The following is a 22,296-nucleotide window of genomic DNA, read 5'->3' as shown; positions in this document are numbered from 1 at the left end:
ACACATGGCAAGAAGTAGATTTACATTTTTCCGTTATGTTGCACCAGAAGAGTTAATTTTACTCAGCGATAGGATAGCTTGAGGATATCACACAATGCGACTCCTTAAGACCCAAATCATAATGATATGCTAAAGTATTCAAAAAGATAAGCAACCACAGGGTGGGCTGTCTATTTCCATAATTTCGTGCCAGTGTTCTGCATTAGACATCTTTATTAAATTAATTAGGTAGAGGAATCTTAAAAGTCGACTCATGGTGACATTTTTCTAAGGCAGGTCAACAACTGAAGCAGAAAAACTTTAGAGATGGGCAAGCATCCTGTCCTCTGCAGCCTGTCCTCTTACAAATATGGGATTTACATTACTGGATACATATTCCCAAGCAATCTGGTTGGGAAATTCCAGTTGGGGTCGACAGGCTTTCCTCCTTTTTGGATAAAATACATCGGGGACACTCACTGTTCACAAACATGCAGCTCTTGGCAGTCTGAAACAAATTTAGCTTTCTGTCCTGAGTAGTAGTCTTTACAGTTGACAGCTTAAGGAAAAGCAAAATTGTCATACCTTAATGTGCTCAATGCCTCCCATATTCATCCAGGCCTGTGCTTGGTCTGGGTTGAGCTGCACAGCCCGTTTATAGCTCTACATAAATATGAAACATTTTTAGGTTAAGAGTCTGAGTCTTCAAACAAAAGCAGCACTGGAGGGGAAAGAGAAACTAAGTTTCCTCTCCCTCTGAATCCATTTACAATATGATTTCAAATTCTTCTCATATACAATGCACAAGCTGAATTTCAGTTTCTTTACAGCAGAGGTGACATAACATACTGCTTCACCGCTGAGCTCATCTTGCAGGTTTTCCCTGCCCACAGCGCCACTCGAGGAGCCACACCAACCCCTGCGACCCTCTCCCTGCCACTCTGCACTGCTGTGGTCTCCTACACGTCAGGGTCATTTCCTCGGACAGGTGCCTGCCACCCACAAGCTGTGTGTGGGCTGTGATGCTCCTTATCTGCAAGGTGTTAATTTGGAGCTGGCAGCAGACTACAGTACAGCCACCTGCACGGAGGTTTCACAAGGACCTGAGGGCAGTGCTATCCCTCCCCACTGCTTCTGCCACTGTGCATGGGAGAAGAAGCAACAAGGACCTTCTGACTCTGTCAAACAGCACCGTTTTTATGGTCTCACAGCAGGAAAGGATTCAAACCAGGATTAGGCATCTGTAGGGATATCGAGAGTATTCAGAAATGTCCCAATAACAATTTTCTGTGCTGTTATTTAACGCTAACATAATTTCTGAGCTATCAAGCCTCCTGCTCCGCAGCATAAGCCAATCTCTCAGCTATTAGGTAATGAGGTGAGATACAGCAACGTGGTGGCTCTCACAGGTTTCAGCTGAACCCCCTGGAGTTGGCCATTGCCAGTGAGAGGGGCTGGGGCTGGATGGACCAAGGGTCTGGTCAGTGCGACGAGGCCTATCCACAGTCCCACCACAACTCTGTACTTAACCCCTCAGAGCGGGGAGCTGTATTTCCACACAGGAATGAGGAAAAAAGTTGCAACTAAGTCTGGCAAAGTTAGCTGCCCCATAGCTTTAGTTGTACCACTGGTGAACTGCTGAGCTCCCAAGGCCAACGGCCAGGGTGCGTGCACCAGGGAGTATTAGAGGCAACGAGCTAACTTTTCTTTTAACCTTTTATTTTTTAACCTTTAATCTTTTAACCTACAAAACTATCCATAAGGCTTAGAGTAGTCATACCTCAAAAGCCTTGTCAAGGAGATTCTGTTCTCTTAGCTGGTTTCCTTTAGTGAAAAAGAGCTCTGATATGACTTTTGGATCCTTTGGTTTTAGCTGAAGAGCTTTTTCTATAGCTTCAAGTGCCTGTGAAAAAGCAAGAGGACACTGTGTTACAGTATTCTGTGCCTTTCCACCTCTCATGCTCTCCTCACCCACTAGGGCCTCCCAACATAAGAGTCATCTTCCTCCTTCCCTTGTTTGCCCCACACTGTTAACACATGCGGAAATGAGTTTTTCAGATGCCTGTGGCTGATGGGCAGTGGGGCTGACAGCAGCAGGAGCAGTAAGTGGTAAGAAAAGCACACTGCTTAGCTTCAGTCCCAGTACCTAGATAAACAGGTTTTAGCGAAAAAATACCAATCTACTGGATGTGCGCTAAGGCATGTGACACGTCTCTGGAGAGACGGAATGTAAAATTCAGCCCGAGCTCTGTGTGTGAGCCCTTGGGACAAGGGTACCCCGTGGCTATGGTACCTTGGCATAGTGCTCCTGCTTGCTGTAGATGGCTGACAGAAGGCGGTAGCACTCCAGACACTCCACATCCTCATTGAGTATATGGTTCGTCATCTTTTCGGCTTCCTTCGTCTGCCCCATCATTGCTAAAACCTGAGCCTACAGAGCCACATTATAAAAGGTCATGATCTTAAAAAGCTCAACCCTCCTTAATACATGATGCTGCACCCAGCAGCTGGTGCTCCACTTTCGTGGCTCTGCCCTGGCCGAGCTCGCCCCACACTCACCAGCGCCAGTCGGATCTCTTTGTTCAAAGGCTGCAGTGATGCCGCTTCTCTGTAAACCTGCAACGCTTCTTCATACCGCCCCGTGTTGTAATACAGAGCCCCCAGCGGGGACAGGATTTCAGCCTTCCGGGATACCTTCAGTGCCCTGGAATTTGGGAACAAGAGATGTTTCCAGGTGGTGTGAGGATCAAAGCAGAAAAACAAGGTGTGGCTTGCGCTGGGATCGAGCAGCAAAGCTCTGCATGGCATGCTCAACCCACCCCAGGGAGCACAAATTTAAGGTCCCAGGAGGGATGAGTGTGCCCACAGCAGCAATCCCTCTGGCCACCTGAGAAGGGGAGAGGGCCACCTCCAAAGTGCATGTAAACATGCAGCAGGGGCGGGGATGGCTGATGGTGGCAGAACCTGGGGAGTGTGAGCACAAATCTGGATGCCAAAAAGGAGGCAAACCCTGACCCCCAGTCCACCCTGCTGCATACTGGGAGTCAGAGCCTGCCTACTGGCACGTTGCTGGGAAGGGCTGGAGTTCCTGATGGTGCCAAGGTTTTGGTGCTGGGCTGTGCGGCAGTTATGGCTGTTACTGGTGAGGCACTCACAGACCAGCTTCGAGCAGGGTGGGAGTTGTGCTAACAACCTGCTCATGCCACCGAGAAACCTCCGATTTTATCGTTAGAGCATCCCCCAGCCAAAAGCAACAGTGTGTCCATCCTGGGGGCTTGGGAACGGCCCAGGGAAGTCAACACTGCCTGAGTCCGTGCTGCCTCTCCAAGCACTCCCCAAAAATAGCCAAATAAGCAAAGGTAAATCTGGTTTCAAACAGATGGAGAAGGAAGGGAGGAAAACCCAAATATGGACTGACAGATTCACATATCAAAGGCTCTTTCGCAGAGACAAGCCATACAGGGGGAGGAGGGAAACCTCTGTCTCCTGTCCCAAATTCTTACCGCTTGTACCACGCTTCGGCCTCTTTGTTCTGCCCCAGGGAGCGGTGAAGCCTGCCCAGGTTCACCATGGCCACGTGGTGAGCGGGGCTCAGGCGGATGGCCTGCCTGTAGTGGGACACGGCTCGCTTGGGAGCCCCTGGAGAAGAGAACAACCATTAAACTGGTGCCTCAGAAAATCCTTTTGCAAATTCAGCATGCAGTAATGCTCTGGGGTTTCTTTCATCTATTGGTCTATGCGTGGGAACCATTTTGAGAAAGAAATCCTGGCTGAGCCTTTCAAGATTAAGTGTTATGAAAATTGCTGTCCAAACTAAGATTTAGGCTCCAATATTCAGAGACGAGCCTGAGAAATAGATTTTCTAGGAGTGGGCTTTTGCAAGTCGAGGGTACAGTCACCAGAAGAAGACTCCTGATTGAAAGCACCCTCTGATCATGCTGCGGGGGGACGCACCCCCCATGCTAAGGACAGAGCCCACTCCAGAGAGGCAGCTGGGGCGCATGTCCCACCCTCCTGGGAGAGCATCCTTCCACCCTGGCCCACTGGAGAGATGGGCAACGGAGACACAGAGAACAAGCCACGCAGTATTCCCCACAACCCCACCAGAGCTGCAAATAGTTTCAGCTCTTTCCAGAGACTACTCCCTCCACCTCTGTTGCGTTGGCCCTGCTCGGTCTCTGTGTATTGCTCAAGAGGACTGGGAGTAGCTGCCAGTGACCAGCTAATTCCCACCTCAGGGCAATAAATCCCAGACCAGAGGTGTCCAGGTGCCTATTCTGGAGCACGTAGGCACCGTCTCTCTGTTGCGGAGGAGCCATTGGGTGGCACTGCTTCACTGTGTGAAAATGTGTACCGGTGCAAGGTCCCGCAGTCCATGACATCACCGAGCACCACAACAAAATACACCACCATGCAAAAAGAAAGGTGTCAGACCACCAGCCCAAAAGCCTAAAGTTCTATTTCTAATAGTATATTTTTATTTAGCTAAATAACGGCTTTCCTCAAGAAGGATCTTGCAGTGCTTTCCTCAGGCAGGGCCTGCTGACTACCTACTAAATAAATTAATGGGGCACAGTATAAAGTTCCAGCATTTCAGCAATGCGAATACCGTATTTTTAACCCCAGTGCTTGTTTAATTGCTTTGCACACTCCAGAACAGATAATCTCCTGATGAAAACCGATACTCACGGAGCTTTGTCCACCAACAAAGCTTTTGAGTATTGGCATTTTTTTAAGCCAATCGCTTCACAATGTATTTAATTCCATTTCTAGTTGGAAAGCAGAACTTGAAAACAGCCTGCGCGTGTTGAGGCACTGAACATATGCTGCTGTGGGAATTTTATTTTCATAGCTTTTCAGATCTAGTTTGGTTTACCCGAAACTATCTATGCAACTTAAAAGTAACACTGACACTTCTCGGCATCTCCTTTACAGGAGAGAGGAGGGACACCTGTAGGAAGATTAAGAAGCACTTAAGATTCATCCAAGGCCAATGACATATCTTGCAGGGTAGGACTTTTTCAAAACATCTAGCAGCAGCCTCGATCTTCTCCCACCACTGAGCAGGCAGATGCTTTTGAAAATCATACCTACAAAACATCCTGGGAAGCAGCTGGGCACGCACCTCAGTCCGTAAGTCAGCCAGTGCTTTCCCTGCTCAACACACAGGGGTAATGTGCATCGTTAAGGGAGACACATTGAGTCTCTATGACCACTGCAGAGCTGTCTAGAATTATGGCTCCCCAGAGCTGACACTTGCTGGAGGCTTGTTGCTGAAAATCCTGCAAGTTAATTGGCGTGGTGCTTCACAGCATTTCCCGGTGCCCGCCGGGAAAGGGCGCAGCCTGAGACAGGCTCACTACCAGCCACTTCCTTCACGCCTCATCATGTCTCCAGGAGGGTTATTTACACATCATGCCTGACGTATCGAAAGTCAGTGGGTTTTTTTTCCTGTTGTTTGTGTGTGGGGAAGTATAGGAGTAAACCAGGAAAAGTTAGTTTTGACTTTGGCAGAATACACAAGTGCAAAAAATAGAAAGTGCACTGCACTGTGTTTGAACCACAATTTTTGGCAGGAATAGGGCAGTTTATCTGGGTTGGCAAGCAAAGATGAGTACAACGTCAGAGTGAAATTACTCAGGAATTTTTATTATTTGCAAGCTTGAATTTTGCCAGGGCACAAATTCAGAACCTCAACCTCTGTCACTAATGCCATGATGCCTTTTTTGATTACGAATACTCATTTTGGCTTCGTATTTATTTCACACTGGTACTACAGAAGAGCGATGGCTGAGCGTCAGCTCAGAGGTAGGACAGCCAGCTGCAGACTGACGGACACTATCGTCCTTTCTTCCCAAGCACCACCGCAGCCGGGCACAGTGAGAAAGGGGCAGAATGGGTAGCAACCACACACTTTAAGCCTACAATATTCCATATGTATTCCACTGAGTCTCAGCTCTGTTCTGGAGGGACCGGAGTGAGACAGTAGTTTGGTTTCCACTAGTCATTTGTCAAACTTGGCTTTACTTATAAAGCTGTCAATAAAAGGCAGCAATTACAGCGGCAGGTTTTTTTTGTTGTTATGTGGATGCCAGGAAGTGTCTGAGTCCAGGGAAGTTGGATGGGAACCAGGAGCCCAGAAAAGAAAGGCTTTGGATGTCATTATGGAGCTCAATTCACCCCACAGTATCTTAGGTTTTGTTTTCACAGATGACTGTGGTTTAAAAGCCACGTTTGTTTTTATAGCGGTGGCACTCAACCTTTACAGTCAAAGAGCTGCTTTGTCACCAAGTAGAGCTGCAAGTGCTTCAAAGACCACAATGATCCACTTGTGTGCCTGGGATTTGGTTTGATATGGCCATGCTTTCCTGGAGAAATGGCAGTATTGTCAGGGTGCTGCCCAGCTCAAATTGAAGAGGACAACTGCCTGTGTGAAGATGGTGACAAACACTGAAGGAAACAGCCGGGCTGAATGCCACTGCCACACAGTGCCTTCATTGATCACAAATTTCACTACGCTGTGCCATCTCAGCAGCGTGGAGATATTTATTTCCAAGCTACAATGGAGGCACATCTATTGCTTTGGAAGCTTTTGACACCCTTTTAGGTGTGTACTGCTGAATAAAACAAATCAAAGCAAATAAGGCAGAGAGGGAAAATCCCTTGCTCCTTCTCACTTACCGGTATCAACCAAGAAAACACCGTAGTTGTTATGCAGATCGGAGCTCTCTGGACAATTCTCTATGCCAGCCTTATAGACCTCCTCCGCTTCCTTAAGCCGTTCCTTAAAAAAGAAGGAGATTTCTTTTCTTGGCAGAAAGGGTGTCAGCACCATTTGCCACATACCTGCATTTTGTGACAATTCCCTCGCTGCACGGGGAGCTTGGGGCACCAGCCCACCCCGCCTTCTAGGAGGACAAGATTTTACCCCATGGCATGGATGCAATATAGCTGCCGTCTGGTACCCCAGAGCAATTCAGACAGCTTTCCCCCATACATTTGCAATTGGAGCTACCTGTGAAACAAAAATAACAGCTGGAAAAGATGGCTCCTGTGCAACATCAGCAACCCCCAGCTGGGCATGCACCCAGCTGGGAAACACACAGCGACAGGGGTCGTGTTGGTTCTGTTGAGAAATATATATAATCTGGGAGCTGATATATTTTAACTTATTTGTTTAATGAGCATCTCGCTGGCTAACTTATCCCCTCTGGAACTCTGCTGTTCGTTCCCTAAGCAGTGGGGAAAATACAAAGAATGAAAGCTTGGCATGTGTGACAGCTGGGGGACGGGGAGCTCGTGCAGGGGGATGAGGGAAGCTGGAGGAGGATGGGGGCAATGAAAGAGTGGGGAAAATCTGACAGATTCCCATTAAAACCAGGCGTCATCAATGCGTGAGATGTAGCTCACTGGGATTGATGGGATGTGCCACCGCGCTGATTCCCAGATGCACTGAGCCTTTACAGTTTGCCTGGATTTCCAGGAGGTTTGTTGGTGCTGAGCATTTCTGGAAAATACAGATCTTTTTTTTGGTTACACCCTGCCTACGGAAAGTGTCCCACTGGCTGGGCTCTGTCTAGCCTGAGCTACGGGCAGCTCAGTCCTGAAATGAAAAGAAGGTGTCTCGTTTGGATCAAATAGCAACTTAATAAGGTTGCCATTTCCCTCCAGCCAGCCAGTGCGTGCCCACTGCCTGCATGCTCACTAGCATGGGTTGTCATGGTCTTCCTCCCCCCCAGCCTCAGAGCTTTGCTGTTGGGCGTATTTATGGAAGGAAGCCATGAACAGCAGAGACAAGCATGGTGCAGAGGTGTGTCAGGCAAGCCTCCAACACCAAAGACGCTTTTTTCAATTCTTCCCCTTCCGTGGAGCAGCACAGCCCTACGGCGACAAACTCCACAGCCTCCTGATGATGCTCCCAAGCGAAATCAGCCATCCGGCCCTCCGCCAAGGAAAGCCTGGAGCCACCAAGGCAGACCTCCTGCTCGGGAGCTCAATCCACGCTGAAATAAGAGGTCGCTCCATTCCCAGCTATGGGCTCTACTCTCCTTAAGTCCTGCAAATCCCGGAGCCTACGGGGCTTTCTCTGGATTTAAAGGGTGTACCTGACGGCAGCTTTTGCTCTGTAGCTGCTTAAATGTGTGGACTCCTTTCTCACCTCCTATTTCATAACTGGAGAGCTGGAATTAATTGCATTGAAAGAGTATGACTTGATGAAAGCACATGGTTTGCCATGGTTAAGTGCTTTCACATTTACATGATAAAGGTCAGCCAGCAGAAAAGATAGCGTACGATAAAACACAGAAACACATTTTTAAAAAGTGCTTAAGTTTGGACATTTTTGGATATATTTATGTGAATTTGACATCATTATCCTGCAGGGTCAGGAGAAGTGTAGCGATCGTCAGAATTTACTAAAATGAAGAGCAATTTTTTGAGAAAGCATCTGTGTCACCGAGACATTAACAAGCATATTCTCAAAGATTTCTCTATTAGTTTCTTTTCCTCTGATTTTAATTTTCAGCCAAGGAATGTGGCTTTGTGTGCACGTATGTCAGTTTTCTTAATTTTATTTATTGATCATGAACCCGATCTTTAAAGCAAGGAAGGGCAGTGTTAAACTGGATTAGCAGTGTCCCACGTCAAAACATTCCCACTCACTGATACAGAGCACTTTTAGCATTTTTATCATGGTTGAGTTGTTTTTTTGGCACCTAACATCCTGACCCTGCATGCCTCAGGCTCAGCGCAGAGTCTGGGATGGTTTCTCTAACAAAGTGTTTGCATTAAGCGCAGTCAGAAATTGGGAAGGGCGGGCCCAGCTTTTTGTGCCAGAGCTTTCTCCCTCACAGCCTCTCCTCTTCTTGGGAGAAATGCTTTAAGTTCATCAAGGCTTGATTCTCATTAACACTTAATAATGCCACTCCCAGACCTTAATGAAACATTCATCAAGCTCACAAAATTCAGAAGATTGGCTTAAAAAATGTATGAGATTTTTATGATATTAAAAAAAATTATGCATGTGAGGATCTCTCAGTTGAACTCCAGGGGTTTTAAGTCTGTTTTTTTCATGGCTCAGTTTTTCAGTCTGGTTATGCCTGAGTAGGCTCTCCTCTGCAGCGAAATGGGTTAAAAAGTTTCTTTTTCTTAGTGTAGGCTGATACTATCACACACACACACACAAAAAGTCACTTGAAGCCAGAAACTAGGGCCTGAAAACAGGCATCAAGTAGCACGAGATGGCTGATGAACCTGCAAGAGCTGGGAAGAAGATGCTGTTCAAGTGCATCAGAGTAAATCCTGGGGAAGCAGTTCTACAGGAGTGGTGTGGAAACGGCAAACAAAAATGTTTGATTTCTCATATTAGCACCACTGCAGTGATCATGGAAAACAACAATACATTGCGACTGGGTTATGATATCAAGCAGAAAGAGCAGTAAGAAGGGCAAGCAGTTATAAAAAGCACAAGCAAACCAAACTGTTTTATACAATGTGGCGGGGTTTTTTTTCCACGTCAGCTCTGGCTTCAGAGTCAACTATCAAGGAGAGAAAAGGGCAATTACATTGAGTTACAGGCTAATTCCCTGGCGCATGAGACATTCCTCTCGGTAGCATTTTTTACAGTTGTGAGAGGAAAGAACCCATAAGGCCCATTTCGGATTCATCGTCTTTAAGACAAGGGGGGAACACGGTGTGCGGGACCGACCAAGGCAATCCTGGCACTATTTCACTGAGCCGCGTCCACCCGTTTCCCCCCTTCTTAGCCTTAGTGCAAAGCTGGAGGAGCAATAGTTTGTCATGGGCACGGTCACCTCATGCGAGTTATTTTAATGTGCCACTTATGGCACTTCAGCCCCTTCCGATCACATCCCAGCGAGAGGGAACCAGTTTGTGCTCCCTTCCCCAAAGCTCCACAGCGATGCTGTCCATGCAGCCTACTGCATACTGCCTGGCATCACAGATACCCCTACAGCTGTGAGACAGACTCTGGGCCACAAGTAGACAGAAAAACAGGTTTGTAACTTTTAGCCATTTTGGACACTATTGCGTGGATAAAGAGGAAAACCCAAAACTGAAAAATGGGATCCCGTCATCATCCTTTGGGCTGAAGTTGCCAAAACTTCTGCCCGTACCGCTCCAGGAAGCGCACAGCGTTAGGGCGTGATTCTGCAGCCCACAGCCACGGGCAGCAGCACGTATCTGTAGGACAGCCCCTACTAGGATGGGTGTGCGAGGCAGGAGCTGCACAATCAGGTAGTCATCTGCTGTGGCTGAACATGAGAAGGTGTTAAAAGCCTGCAGAAAATCGCTATTTTCTGAGGAAATTGTACTAACTATCTTTTTTCCCTACCACTTACTCAAATCACAAGAGGATGAACAAGCTATATGTAAGAGTAGATGAATTATTGCTGGACTGACTAATGGCATTTGCTTTGGGCAGAAGGCCTCAGGACTCTATAATGGTTTTATTGCTCTGTTGACCTTACAATCGATGGTTCTAATTAATAATTTCAATTAATATTAAAACCAGTTATTACTGCAGAGGACTCATTTCCTACACTTGCAGGAGACTCTTCATTGATGGGCTTATTCAAAACAGTTCCCATTCAACGAGGCTCTTCTTTCAATTCATACACTGTATTTCTAGGTCTGCAGCTGATATTGATAATATTCAAATATTCAAAAGTCACTTAAAAGGGAAAATAAAATAGCACATCTTTCAGTAATCCACATATATCATAGGTGAGTTTTGCAGAGTGCCTACAACATTAAAGAAGCCTAAACCAGAACAAGACCTCTGCATATAGTTTTGCTGAAATTTATCCACTTCCCTTACAGAGAGAAGATTTCAGTAACCAGATTCATGGAAAACAGTGAAAGATGATACTCTCTTGCTTTGTCTGTATTTGCATTTGGCAACCTTTTAAGAAAGCTTTAGCACCCTGTGCTACGGAACAGTTAGACCTGAAACTTAGGGAAGAAAAAAAATCAGTTTTCGAAAGGTTTGTGGAGGTGTTCTGGAGCTGTGCGGTTATGAGGACCTTGTCACCCACTCCTGTAGCCCCAGACTGGGGCCACTGGTTGTGGCTGCAGTCCATGAGAGCAACGCCCGAAGCACAGCATCCCTCATCTGCTGCTGCAGGCGTGGAGAAAAAGCAGGGCTTGGTGGTCTCGACGTGGGCACCCACGCTTCGTGGCTTCTTCTGAACTCAAGCATTTTGTGCCTCAATTGTCCCCATGGAGGAAAAGGGAAATGTTTCACCTCACAGGGATCTCGTAGAAATAAATTATCTAACTGCAGAGAGTAGGGAGAGCCCCAAGTAATGAGCATGGAGAACAAGCCCGAGAGGAAATGAGTAATCCTGCCTCCAGAGCGCAGCCTGGGCCATGCGCAGTAAATAAGGCCTGGGGGCACATATTGAACAATGAGGTTAAATAAAATATCGAACAGCTGCTCATTAAGAGCGACATAAAGCTAGTGAGCCTTCCCACCCCCTGTACGTGATCATCTACCACGGTAATTAAGGGCCGTATTCTGATGTGTGCATGCAAGGGGCAGAATTCGGGCTGCAGAGGCCACCTGGTTTCTGACATTTCCTAGCTTTGGAGTGATTTATTATGAAATCTCAAGGTTATCTACGTAGGCGTGTGTGTCTGAGGGGGAAGCGCTCACCTATTCTGCTGTCACAACATTCAAGGTGCGATGGATTAAGACTTCGCCATAGATGCAGGGAGCTGCAGAGAGAGTACTTACTCACAACTTCAAAAGTGATTTAATTCAGAGCCACATCATGTGGGTGTAATTACTCACTGCAAATGAGTTGCCTCCTATCCTGAAAAAGTCATCCCTAAAGCAGCCCGAGAGCTCTCTGCAGACAGCCGCGGACCCACGCCTGCCACCGCATGTGTGCAAGGCGAGGGTGCTCCACTGGGATACGCAGGAGGTGCTGCGGCTGCGGCAGCAGCGCATACACACACCCAGAAGGCACAAGAGCTCGAGCGATGCCCATTACCTGTTCAGCTAGCAGCGAGGCCAGGCTTGAGTAAGCATCTGCGAACTCTGGGCCGTACTTAATGGAATCCCGCAGTAAGATTACAGCTTCCTCCTTCTTCCCTTGGGACCTGCAGGACAGGGAAGGAGGGGAAAAAAGAAAGAAACGATCCTGTAAGCACATGTTTAGGTCATCCCATTGATTAACTACTTTAAAGAGATGTGAAAGTCCCCGGCTTGACCTTTTCAACAAAGACTAAATGATTGACTCGCGCCTCCTCTCCACAGTGTGCGTACCCACTGTGGATGCCGAGCATCTCCTCAGCTCATCGCTGTTTCCATATGTTATTCTCAGGAGCTGGAAGGACATAGGCTTTAATAAATCTGCCATTTGGTCTGCTATTGTGGTGACTGTCACACTGAGCACTAAGCAATGATCCCAGTGAAGACAAAACACCCCAAAAACAGTGCATTCCTCAACCCCACACACTGAAGAGCAAAAAGTATTTTATTTTGGCTATCAGGCAAGCAGTACAGGCCACACGCTCCGAGTGTTGAGTCATAACCACTAGATCTCGTAAACTTCTCCAGTCCTACTGTACATCTCCTCTCAACATTTTTCTTTATGGCAAATACATCAAATTCTGCCCCATTCATCCCATCAGGAGTTAAAGATACATGAAGGACAAGATAGCAAAAGTGTCGCCAGGCATGAAGTACTGCACAAGACCCTCCCAGCGATGTCCTTGGGAAGTCGCATGCCCTACGGGAAGGGATGCTGTTGGGGTAAAAACAGGTTTGCAGTCAGCTTCTGGAGGTCTGGCCCCACTCACGTCACTGAGGCACTGACTCACCTGGGAACAGGACGTTTGCTCTCACCGACCCTGCTCTCACATCAGCAGGGTTGAGACACCAAAACATTTGCATTTCCTTAACAAAAACCCGCAGAGTCTTTGCATGTTCCTAGACGAGTGCTGTTATAGATCCACTTACGACTTAGTTAAATTAATACTTTGAAATTGAAATATTGCTAAGTTAAATCTGCCTGGGATCTCTAAATAATTCCTTAACAAGTCGATCATTAGGCTAGAGGAGTCTGTTCTTCAGTCCCTAAGGATTATAAACAGAGATAGTTGAGAGATGGCTAAGCTGATGAGCTAGGTTTTTTTCCAGCTTTGCTCTGCATGTATTGCCATGGAAAACGGAAAAGGTTTCCTGAACAAAAATCTAAGGATGTTTATTTATTTGAGCTACAACTTCTCCAGTATCGCTCTGTATTTCTTTCCTTGGAAAAATGAGAAGGTTTCCTGAACAAACATCTAAGGATGTTTAGCTGGACTGGAACAACATTTTTCTTGTGTTGGGTGTACAAAGAATATGAATAGCAGGGCTTACAAAAAGAAACAAAGGGCTCTGGGACACAGAAAATATGTGAACACCTTGCTGCTTTGGCCTTAGATTTCATCTGAATGAGTGACATGGTCAAGTAACCCGATCTTGTTTATAAGGTGCAAATTTCAGCTGATAATATATGTGGCTTTGCAGATTTTTCCCCTTTCTAGTTGTGTAACTGGAAGAATATTTTGCTTGTGCATTAAGCTAAGTAAAACCAGTTGTGCTAGTCTTTTTCTTCTTCCAGTGGTGTTCCATATAAATTACATGAATGAAGCAAAAAACAAATAAAGAACCACTTTTCTCCTACACTAATTAAAGACTAGCTAGCTTGTCAATTTATAAAACTTTTGGATCCCTTGGCTGGAGTTTCATGACACATTTTCATAAATCAAAAACAGATGACTGCTTTATAAAGGTATTGACGTTTGGCAAAAAAATGTAGGAAATGCCAGCTACAGAAATAAAAGGATTAAGTGATCCACTCAGCAGCAGTAAAAGTTCCCATTAACCACAAGTATGCACTCTGAACACGGGGCAGCCCTCTTAATTACTCTTTTTTTCAAAATGGCCTTTGTTGTTGTTGTTGTTTGATCCAAGAACAATGTTTGTCTCCTGAAAGTGGAGGTAGAGAGGGAAAGATTATGGCATCTTTTTATGTGACAGACTGAATTACATTTAAAAAAGCAGATCCAGTAGTTTCTCAGAGGGCTCAGGCCTGCGAGATGCAAAGCGCTCTGGCCAAGCACTTAAACGCGTACTTAACTTTTATGTATGCAAGTTGAAAATTAATTACTGGCTGAAGTGCTTTGTTGGATCAAGGCCAACACTTTGCAGGATCAAGGCTGTCACTTACATACATCTCCTGCAATCTGGGAGAGCACAGAGCATTGGAAGAACAGTCCAATACACTAATTTACCATAAACTGGGGATCTGGAGCAGGAAAAGCTGGATAGTGTATACCTTCGCTATGACAGAGAGAGGAACAAATTCAACTGACACGAGGAGTCTATGATCACTTAATCCAATTTTTCCCCAAATTACCTTGCCTTACAATGTCCTCTCCTGACTCCCTCTTCCACTTGAGCTCCCAGCCTCCCCTCTACAATCAGCGTGCTCGAGCCGAGAGCAAGGAACAGTTCTTTCCATCGGGAGCATCTCTTCCATATTTTTCCAAGTGCCCCGCAGCTGGAGAAGCATCAGCTTGAACCACCCCGTAGGAGTCTGGCAATGCACGGGGCTGTGTGTTGGGCTGTTAGCACTGGAGCAAATTTCATTTGCCACAGAAAGAGTAACCTAGGAATTAGTGCTCTGGAGGACTTTTAACTTTCAAGATTTGTTTTATTTTGTGAAATTAGTTCGACTGCATTAAAGCCAGAAACACAGAAACCAACAAGGGCTTCACAACTGTTCTGAACATCTCAGCTTGGTTTCACACCACAATCCAAGGGGAGCTTGCAGTGTCTAACTGCCCGTCTGAAAGGAAGCCTCTAAGCCTGTTTCACTCCCTGGTTTAAAACTGATTCAGATAATTTAGACACACTCCTTTGCCATTCATCTATATTATGTGGATGACACCAAAGTGGGGGAGTGGGCAATACACTGCAAGGCAGGGCTGCTTTTCAGAGGGACCAGGTCTGACAGGAACCTCATGAAGTTCAACAAAAGCAAATGCAAATCCTGTGCCTGGAGTGGGATAACCCTGTGCACAAGCACAGGTTGGGGGATGACTGGGGTCCCGGTGGACGACAAGTTGACCATGGGCCAGCAATGTACCCTACAAGGCAAAGGCGGCCAAGGGTGGGTCCAGGGAAGTGATCCTTCCCCTTTATATGATACTTGTGAGACCACATCAGGAGCAATGTCTGTCCAGAGTTGGGCTCCCCAGTGCAAGAAAGGCATGGACTTACTGGAGGAAGCCCAACAGAGGGCCACTAAAGAAGGTCGGGGCTAGAGCACCCATTGCATTGAGGAGAGGCTGAGTGCACTGTGTCTGTGCAGCCTGGAGAAGAGAAGGCTCAGGGGTGACTTCAGTGCTGCCTGCAACTACCTGGTCGGAGGATACAGAGAAGCCAGAGCCAAACTCTTCTCAGAGGTCCATGGTGACAGGACAAGAGGCAACAGACACAAGTAGGAACATGGGAAATTCTGATTAGATATAAGGAGAAATATTTTTCACTACGAGGGTGGTCAAACACTGGAACAGGTTGCACGGAGAGATTGTGGCATCTCTGTCCATGGAGGTGTTCAAGATTCAGCTGGGCACAGCCCTGAGCAACCTGATCCAATTAGACTTGCTCTGAGCAGCGAGCTTGACCAAATGATCTCCAGAGGTCCATTCCAACCTAAGTTATTTTTTTAATCTACTGTAAATTTGACACTGCCAGTTTGGGGTTTTTTTATAAACAGGCTACAATGTGTATGTGATACTGACGAATAACTACAGCACCTCATGCAACGCAGAGTATCCTAACCAGAGACCATCCAGAAAGCCAGATGCAGTATCACTAAACATTATCACTCAGTTTGCTTCTTTGAATGGAAGGGAGGAATGTTTCACTCTCTGAAAGATCTTAAATCTCGATACATGTAGTATCTAACCGATGTTTTTCAGCATCTTCAGACAGTTACACAAGGCTGTGTCAGCACATTCACATACATACATATCCAGAAGCCTGTATCGGAGAGGGCAGACAGTCCTCCTTCCTCTGAATAGATGGGTTTGCTAAACTTGGACTAAATCACGGCAACAAACGCACAGGACACCTTGTGTGTTACTCTACATTCAGAAGAGAATCAGTCCTTTGAATAAACGCAAGGTTTCAGTGGACATTGTTTCTAGGCATTTCACCTTCCCCTTGAAAATGCAGCCATAACACTCTCAAAGCACGTAAGAGTTATGAGGCTTTTCTTCATAAGAAATAGTGTACTGAATATTGGAGTGCTTTAGTTATGGATAGATACAGTACTGCAAATAAGAAGTTCTCTCCCATTCTTCCTGCAACAGAAAGCTGAGATAAATATTTACTTCAAATGTTCATAATATTTTGGTTCTTGTCTCTTTACAGAATATCCCACAGGCTATAAATTCGTGAGGTTCTGAATACCATTCTGAATGATATTTATCTGTTTTTCAAGCTGTATCTCAACAAAACTGAATCTATATAGAGGAGTTAAATATTTATATAATGGGAAACTTCAAAACAAAACACAAGAAAGCAGCATCAGGCTGCTCTGTGTCACTGATCATGGATCACGAAAGCATTCATCTAAGAACATTCATCTTCTGGCAGATAGCTATCTTCATTATGTGCAAACAGAAAATGGAAACATCCTTTTTCATCTAGGACTTCCACAGAAGAAAACTTAAAAATTCCACCCTGTGGTCCTCAAAACAGATTTTTACTCAAGCTTAAATCACAAGCAATGGATGCTTAAATAGAGACCTTATTTACAGGGAATAATGAGAGGCAGATTCCCACATGGGAATAGCAAACCCATCCTTCCAAAATCCTGGAGTTCCCCTTTCTCAGTACTCCAGAAGAGGTGAAATCTAATATCTGCCATCAGATTTCTACACTACGAGCAGGGGTGGGTATAAGGAACTCAGCAGAATTCAACTGGGAATTCCCCATGCCAGATGGTTTCGTTACGTGTCTCAGTACAAGTAGTGCTGTTACTGGACATGCCTTAAGTGTTGCAGATCTGGCTCTTCCTGATCTGCACCATGCACTGAAGCCTCTGCAAAGGGGACAGAAAATGTTTTTATGGCTTGACCATTTACCCTCCCTCTGCCATATGTTTAAAAATCAAAACACTCTTCATAATGTCTCATAGCACAGCCAGAAAGTAATATCTGCCTGTAATATTCTGCAGGTTTCCATTTGTTACCTAGATTATACCAGCATTTAGTGTCTTCAGAATACTGGTTGCCCTACATACATATATATGAAAGAGTAATTTGAAGAGCCAGGTAGAAAACATAAATAAAGACAAAGCTGTAGGAAGGGGCAGCTTGAAATCTCTGCCTCGTTCCCGTCTGGTCATCTCACAAGTCACCTCAGGCTCCAGCATGGTTGATGATCTCTGCTAAGTTGATGGATGATCCAGGAAAGGTTCTGGCAAAGGGGTTTGGGCTAGTGTTTTAGGGGAGACATTCACATAGGATCTGCCTGCACAGCATCTGCTTTATGTATGTGCTAATCCCTCCACCATGAACTCTACCTATTTTTAGCAGGTTTTTTAAAGCTGAATGGGGAGATGAGGACACCCAGTTTCCATTATAATGAATACTATTGGTGTGTCCAGATGTACTAGGTTGTTTTGGAAGCCTAAAAAAAAGTCTAGAAAATGGGAGCAAATGGTGTGGGAAAAGGGCAGGTGGAACCTGAGCACTTTCTTTTAACGAGTTTGTTTAGCACAAGCATCACACACCTTTAACATACTGCAATATATGGCACCACAGACGGATGCAGAGCACATACAGTCCAACAAGACACACAGTATCTGAACTATCACATTAGGAAAAACATGACATATTGCACACAAAACAAACAGCAGTTCTAAGAGATTTTCCCACATGTCTCATCTGTGCTTTCCCAGTGCAACAAATCCAGTTTCTACCCATCTGCTGGGTCATAAGAGCCCATCAACAGGCCAGATTTAAACATTATTGACATGGGATATCCTGGTGCTGCTTCTGGCTTACGTCCTTTTGTATTACTATTCTATATTTAAAAAAAAAAATCACAGAGTATAATAACTAAGGCAAACATGATGGATTAAAAGGACAATATGTATTTTTAAACAGCATTGCCACCTAAGATTAATTTCAATCAACCAAACCTGATGAATAATACAAAGACCTTCCATTTCTCTTGTAATAAGACTGTCTTTACCATTTTCCTTTCTTGTGAGCATTCCAGTAAAGCACTTACCTACTTTCTATTTAAGAATTACTCAGCTGCCATATTCTAAGCCCAAACCATCAGGTTTACTTGTAATATTATTCTGATAATTTCTCCACCACCAAATGGACCAGGCAGAACTTCAGCAATACACTTAATATCTGCCATATAAAATCACACTCAAAGTAACATTTCAGAACCAGAGAGATCAAGTATATTTTGATGAGACAGTGCCACTGTAAAACCAGCCCAACACTAAAGCCCGATCTGCTCTAAAAGATTTACCAGAGATCTATTAACAGCAAAATAGGTGCAGTTTATATCAGCAAAAATGTACTTTTACTGCTGTAGTTTATGCAGTTCTGTCAGCAAATAACACGCTAGCCTCACAAAAACAAGGGGGGTTTTGCTGGTGCAAAATAGTAATGCAGGAATAGAGATACATTTTTTTTTTAATTGCACCCCCAGAAGATCTTATCATACTGGCAAAGCTTCTCGTGTAGATTTAAGTTCAGTCTTTAGATATGGTTAGTCAAATTAATTTGCATGATTATGATCATCTGCTATTCTCCTTGCTAAAGGCTGACACTCTAAACAACGAGTGAAATTACGAGCTGATTAACTTGTTTTCTTGCTCAGCAGAGTAACCATATGGGGATGTAAGCCAGCTTTCCCCTCAAATCCAGACCCACCCCCTCTGCAATGGGATGAACCTTCTGCTGCTCTGAGCATCTCAGAGTTAGGTGCTTATGCCTAAACTACGTATCGACCTTCCATACAGCTAATGAGGAGAAGTGAGAACTTGCAGAGAGGGATTTGTTGGATTTGTGTTATTTATTAGATCTGCATCAGATGCCTGTCTTTGAACAACATGGCTTGCTCCACTGGAAAGGCTTACACCTCTCCATTGAGATCGGAGTCTCAGGTGACTAGTTGGGTTTAGGCACCTCATTTTTTGATGCCTGATTTGGAACAAGTGACTTCCCTCCAGCTGAAACACAATTGTAAACAGCACCTGAAGTGATGTGGCAGACAGCATAAGGATATCCAAACTAAGCTTCACCTTTGTGCCGGCACTCTTGGCCGGCAATAAGAAATAATGTCATTCCTTCATCAGTTAGCAGAAAAAACTACTTTGGTGAAGCGTAGAGAGAACGTGAATTTTCTTGGTGCCAGTTCTGCATTCAACTTACTTGAGCAGGTTGCCGAGATTGAAGAGAGCTCGATTGTGCTGAGGGTTTAACTGAAGGGCCCTTCTGTAGTAGTCCTTTGCCTCCACCACGTCTTTGGTCAATGTCCCCAAGTTGTTGAGAGCACTTGCGTGACGAGGGTACAGTCTAGGAAAAATGAAATACCATGTTACAGACACTCATTAATTGACAAATAAAGCTGAGGTCACTAATGCTGCCACCACTGTTGTTTGGCACTCGGTAAAGTGAAGGATGTCAGCTAGGAAACACTGTTTTCCCTTCATTTGCTGCAGGTCCTGACGGGATCCTGAGGAACCTTTTCAACTCCCAAAGAGATTGCACATCAGATCTTCTCCTACAGTTCCTGTATGCCTTCAGGACAAAAGGGAACACTGAACAGCTTCAAAAGCCTATTTTACCCTCCAAGCAAAAGGCAAAGTGACTAAAGCAGCTTGAATGTCCTTATTCAAAATGTTTTTCAAACAAGCAAGAACTGCTTTGTCAAAAATATGTTCCCAATGGAAATATGTTTTGACATATACAGAAACCAACACAACACTGTTTAAATTGATCTGTTTTGTTTTTTTTTTTGTAAATCAGTTTTCCACAATAAAAGTGATAATAAAGTGCAAAAGGAAACTTGAAATCAGCTGTTAAACAATGTTTTCAGGACCAAGCAAAATGATTTAAAAATCTGGAAACAGACTGCTTAACAGTATGAATTCCCTAAGCTTCTAGTTGTATTTTTTTACCACTTGGTTACGTTCTCCTTTTAACTCATCTGTTGATCTTTCTTTACATCTAGCCGTTTCAGTTATAACACTACATATTGGGCCCAGTGCATCTCTGTTATAATTCTCCATGAACTAAGCAGCACGTTGTGGTCCATTCAGCTGCTTAAATTCTCAGACAAAGTTGTGCTCCTACATTAATATTTTGGTTTGTAGGTCTTTCACCAGAAAACTCCAGAGATGAAAGTGATCCAGGGCAAGATTTAGCACCCAGGACCCTTTGTGTCATAGATGGGTGAAAACAGGTTCATTATGATAAAGAAATAAATCTATGACAGTAGCCCACTGAGGTCCCAGGCAAGCTGGGAGACGAGCTGTGTGAGAAGGTCTGATGCTCTGGTATGAAATGGTGCACAGGTGCTTGCCCACTGAACTCCTCCAGATGATCATTTCACTCAAGACAGGGAGGAAGCGGGTTAAGATGGTCAAGGCTTCAGTTTGAGAAGATCGCGTCGCAAATTCTGCTGCCACCACAGATTTTCTATTTCAGATGAGGACAAGTCATCTGACATTTCTTTGCCTTAGGTCCCTGTTCATGGGAAAGTGATGTGGACAATGACATTAAAAGTAGTTGGCTATGATAGCCCAGGGTACGGCATGAGGAGGGGCATTTAAAGGAAGAAGAAGGGATTAAGACTCTATAATATAGTCTGACTCTAAAGTTTACAACTGTTTTTAATCTAAGACTTTCCATGGTGGGTTTTTTTGCCTGGAGTTTTTCATTATGTCAGTTCAGCCTCAGGATTTTCTGTGCTTAAGTACCATGAATAATTTAGCATTTTGTACACTGCTGCAACATTCGTATCAGTCACATTTTCGCTCCACCGCACATAAGTGATTCTGGCAGGGTCTTACTCGGGGGTGAAGCTGGGAATGCACGAGGGAACGGCGGGAGAAGTGGACATGCACCAGTAACAAACCCAGGATGCTTCCTACAACTAAGTAAGAGAAGAGCCCCAAAATCCTTTTTCCACCCAACACCAAGCCTAGCGAACAACAATTGCAAAGCCACATAGTCGAGGAGAGAGCGTTCAAGGATGCAGCCACATACGTTTTTTAAAACTTCGCCTATTATACTGACAAAGGATAAATGTAGCGACCACCACTCATAGTAACTAACGACTGCAGACTCTGTCAACATCCCTCACGTACAGATAAGCATCCCATCTCTCAGAGGTAACCACTTCTCATGCTGCAAGCCCTCAGGTGCAGCATACATGTCTCAAGTGTCTGCACTGCCCAGTGTCCATTCACCCACGCTACCTGCACTCCCTGCTCAACTGATTTTTGAAGAGTTCCCTAACTGATCTTGTCAGAGAGGAGCAAGGAGTAGGAGAACCAAGGCTAGACCGCAGTTGGCACAGAAACATCACTTTCCATCACTGAAGCTACCCAGTGAGCCTGCGCATTTCGAGATGTGAGAGGTTGCCTGCGCTTACAGAAGCATCAGCAAAGGACAAGACGGTAATGAGCGTATAGTGTTGAGTCTTGACCTTGGCCCTAAAATCCACTGGTTATCAAGGCTAAGTCTTCCCAGCTGAAGCAGGCTGGGAGAAATGCTTTCCACAGCAACAGTAGGGGAGCAACGGAAAGGACCAAGCTTGCTTGCTCTTCAGCACTTGGGATGCAGCTCGGTGTGATACCTTGCCCAGGATCTTGAGGAAAGAACGTCCTATCTACCTTAGGGCAAATGACTGAGGGCTCAGCCTTGTTTCCCATTTCTTCCATGGGATTTTGACATTGTTTTGGACCAAAAAACGTTTGGGAGTTATATTTTTGAGGCTTTTTTTCCAGTTGGCTATGATAAAAGCCGTACACTACTTTTGTCAGTACTCACACATAAAAACAGCTCTAATATCTGACATGAAGTCGCTTGAGTGACGAGTGGACAAAAGTATTTCACACAATTCTTGGGAAAGTCAGAAACAGATCAACATTTTACAGCCCTAAACCTGATGGTTTTGCTCTCAAACTTTCAGAAATTAATTCTGTTCTTGGCCTCTAGTCCTCCCATGACATTTTAGGCCCAGGAGATTTGCTTGCA

General features: G+C 45.1%; 1 protein-coding gene across 1 annotated transcript in view; it reads right to left on the bottom strand.

The window, feature by feature from the left end:
• Window positions 1-22,296, bottom strand: part of TMTC1 (transmembrane O-mannosyltransferase targeting cadherins 1) — a 147,395-nt gene that overhangs the window by 4,495 nt on the left and 120,604 nt on the right. Inside the window, exons 12-19 of the mRNA XM_076340758.1 lie at window positions 19,465-19,608; window positions 11,994-12,102; window positions 6,661-6,763; window positions 3,483-3,618; window positions 2,539-2,683; window positions 2,273-2,410; window positions 1,760-1,882; window positions 565-642 (exon numbers count right to left, since the gene is read on the bottom strand). Of these exons, the coding sequence (XP_076196873.1) occupies window positions 565-642; window positions 1,760-1,882; window positions 2,273-2,410; window positions 2,539-2,683; window positions 3,483-3,618; window positions 6,661-6,763; window positions 11,994-12,102; window positions 19,465-19,608 (976 nt within the window). The remainder of the gene's footprint in view (window positions 1-564; window positions 643-1,759; window positions 1,883-2,272; window positions 2,411-2,538; window positions 2,684-3,482; window positions 3,619-6,660; window positions 6,764-11,993; window positions 12,103-19,464; window positions 19,609-22,296) is intronic.

This window comes from Aptenodytes patagonicus, chromosome 1 (genome assembly GCF_965638725.1).
Source record: "Aptenodytes patagonicus chromosome 1, bAptPat1.pri.cur, whole genome shotgun sequence".
Taxonomy (NCBI): Eukaryota; Metazoa; Chordata; class Aves; order Sphenisciformes; family Spheniscidae; genus Aptenodytes; species Aptenodytes patagonicus.
This window is presented reverse-complemented; position numbering and strand designations above follow the sequence as displayed.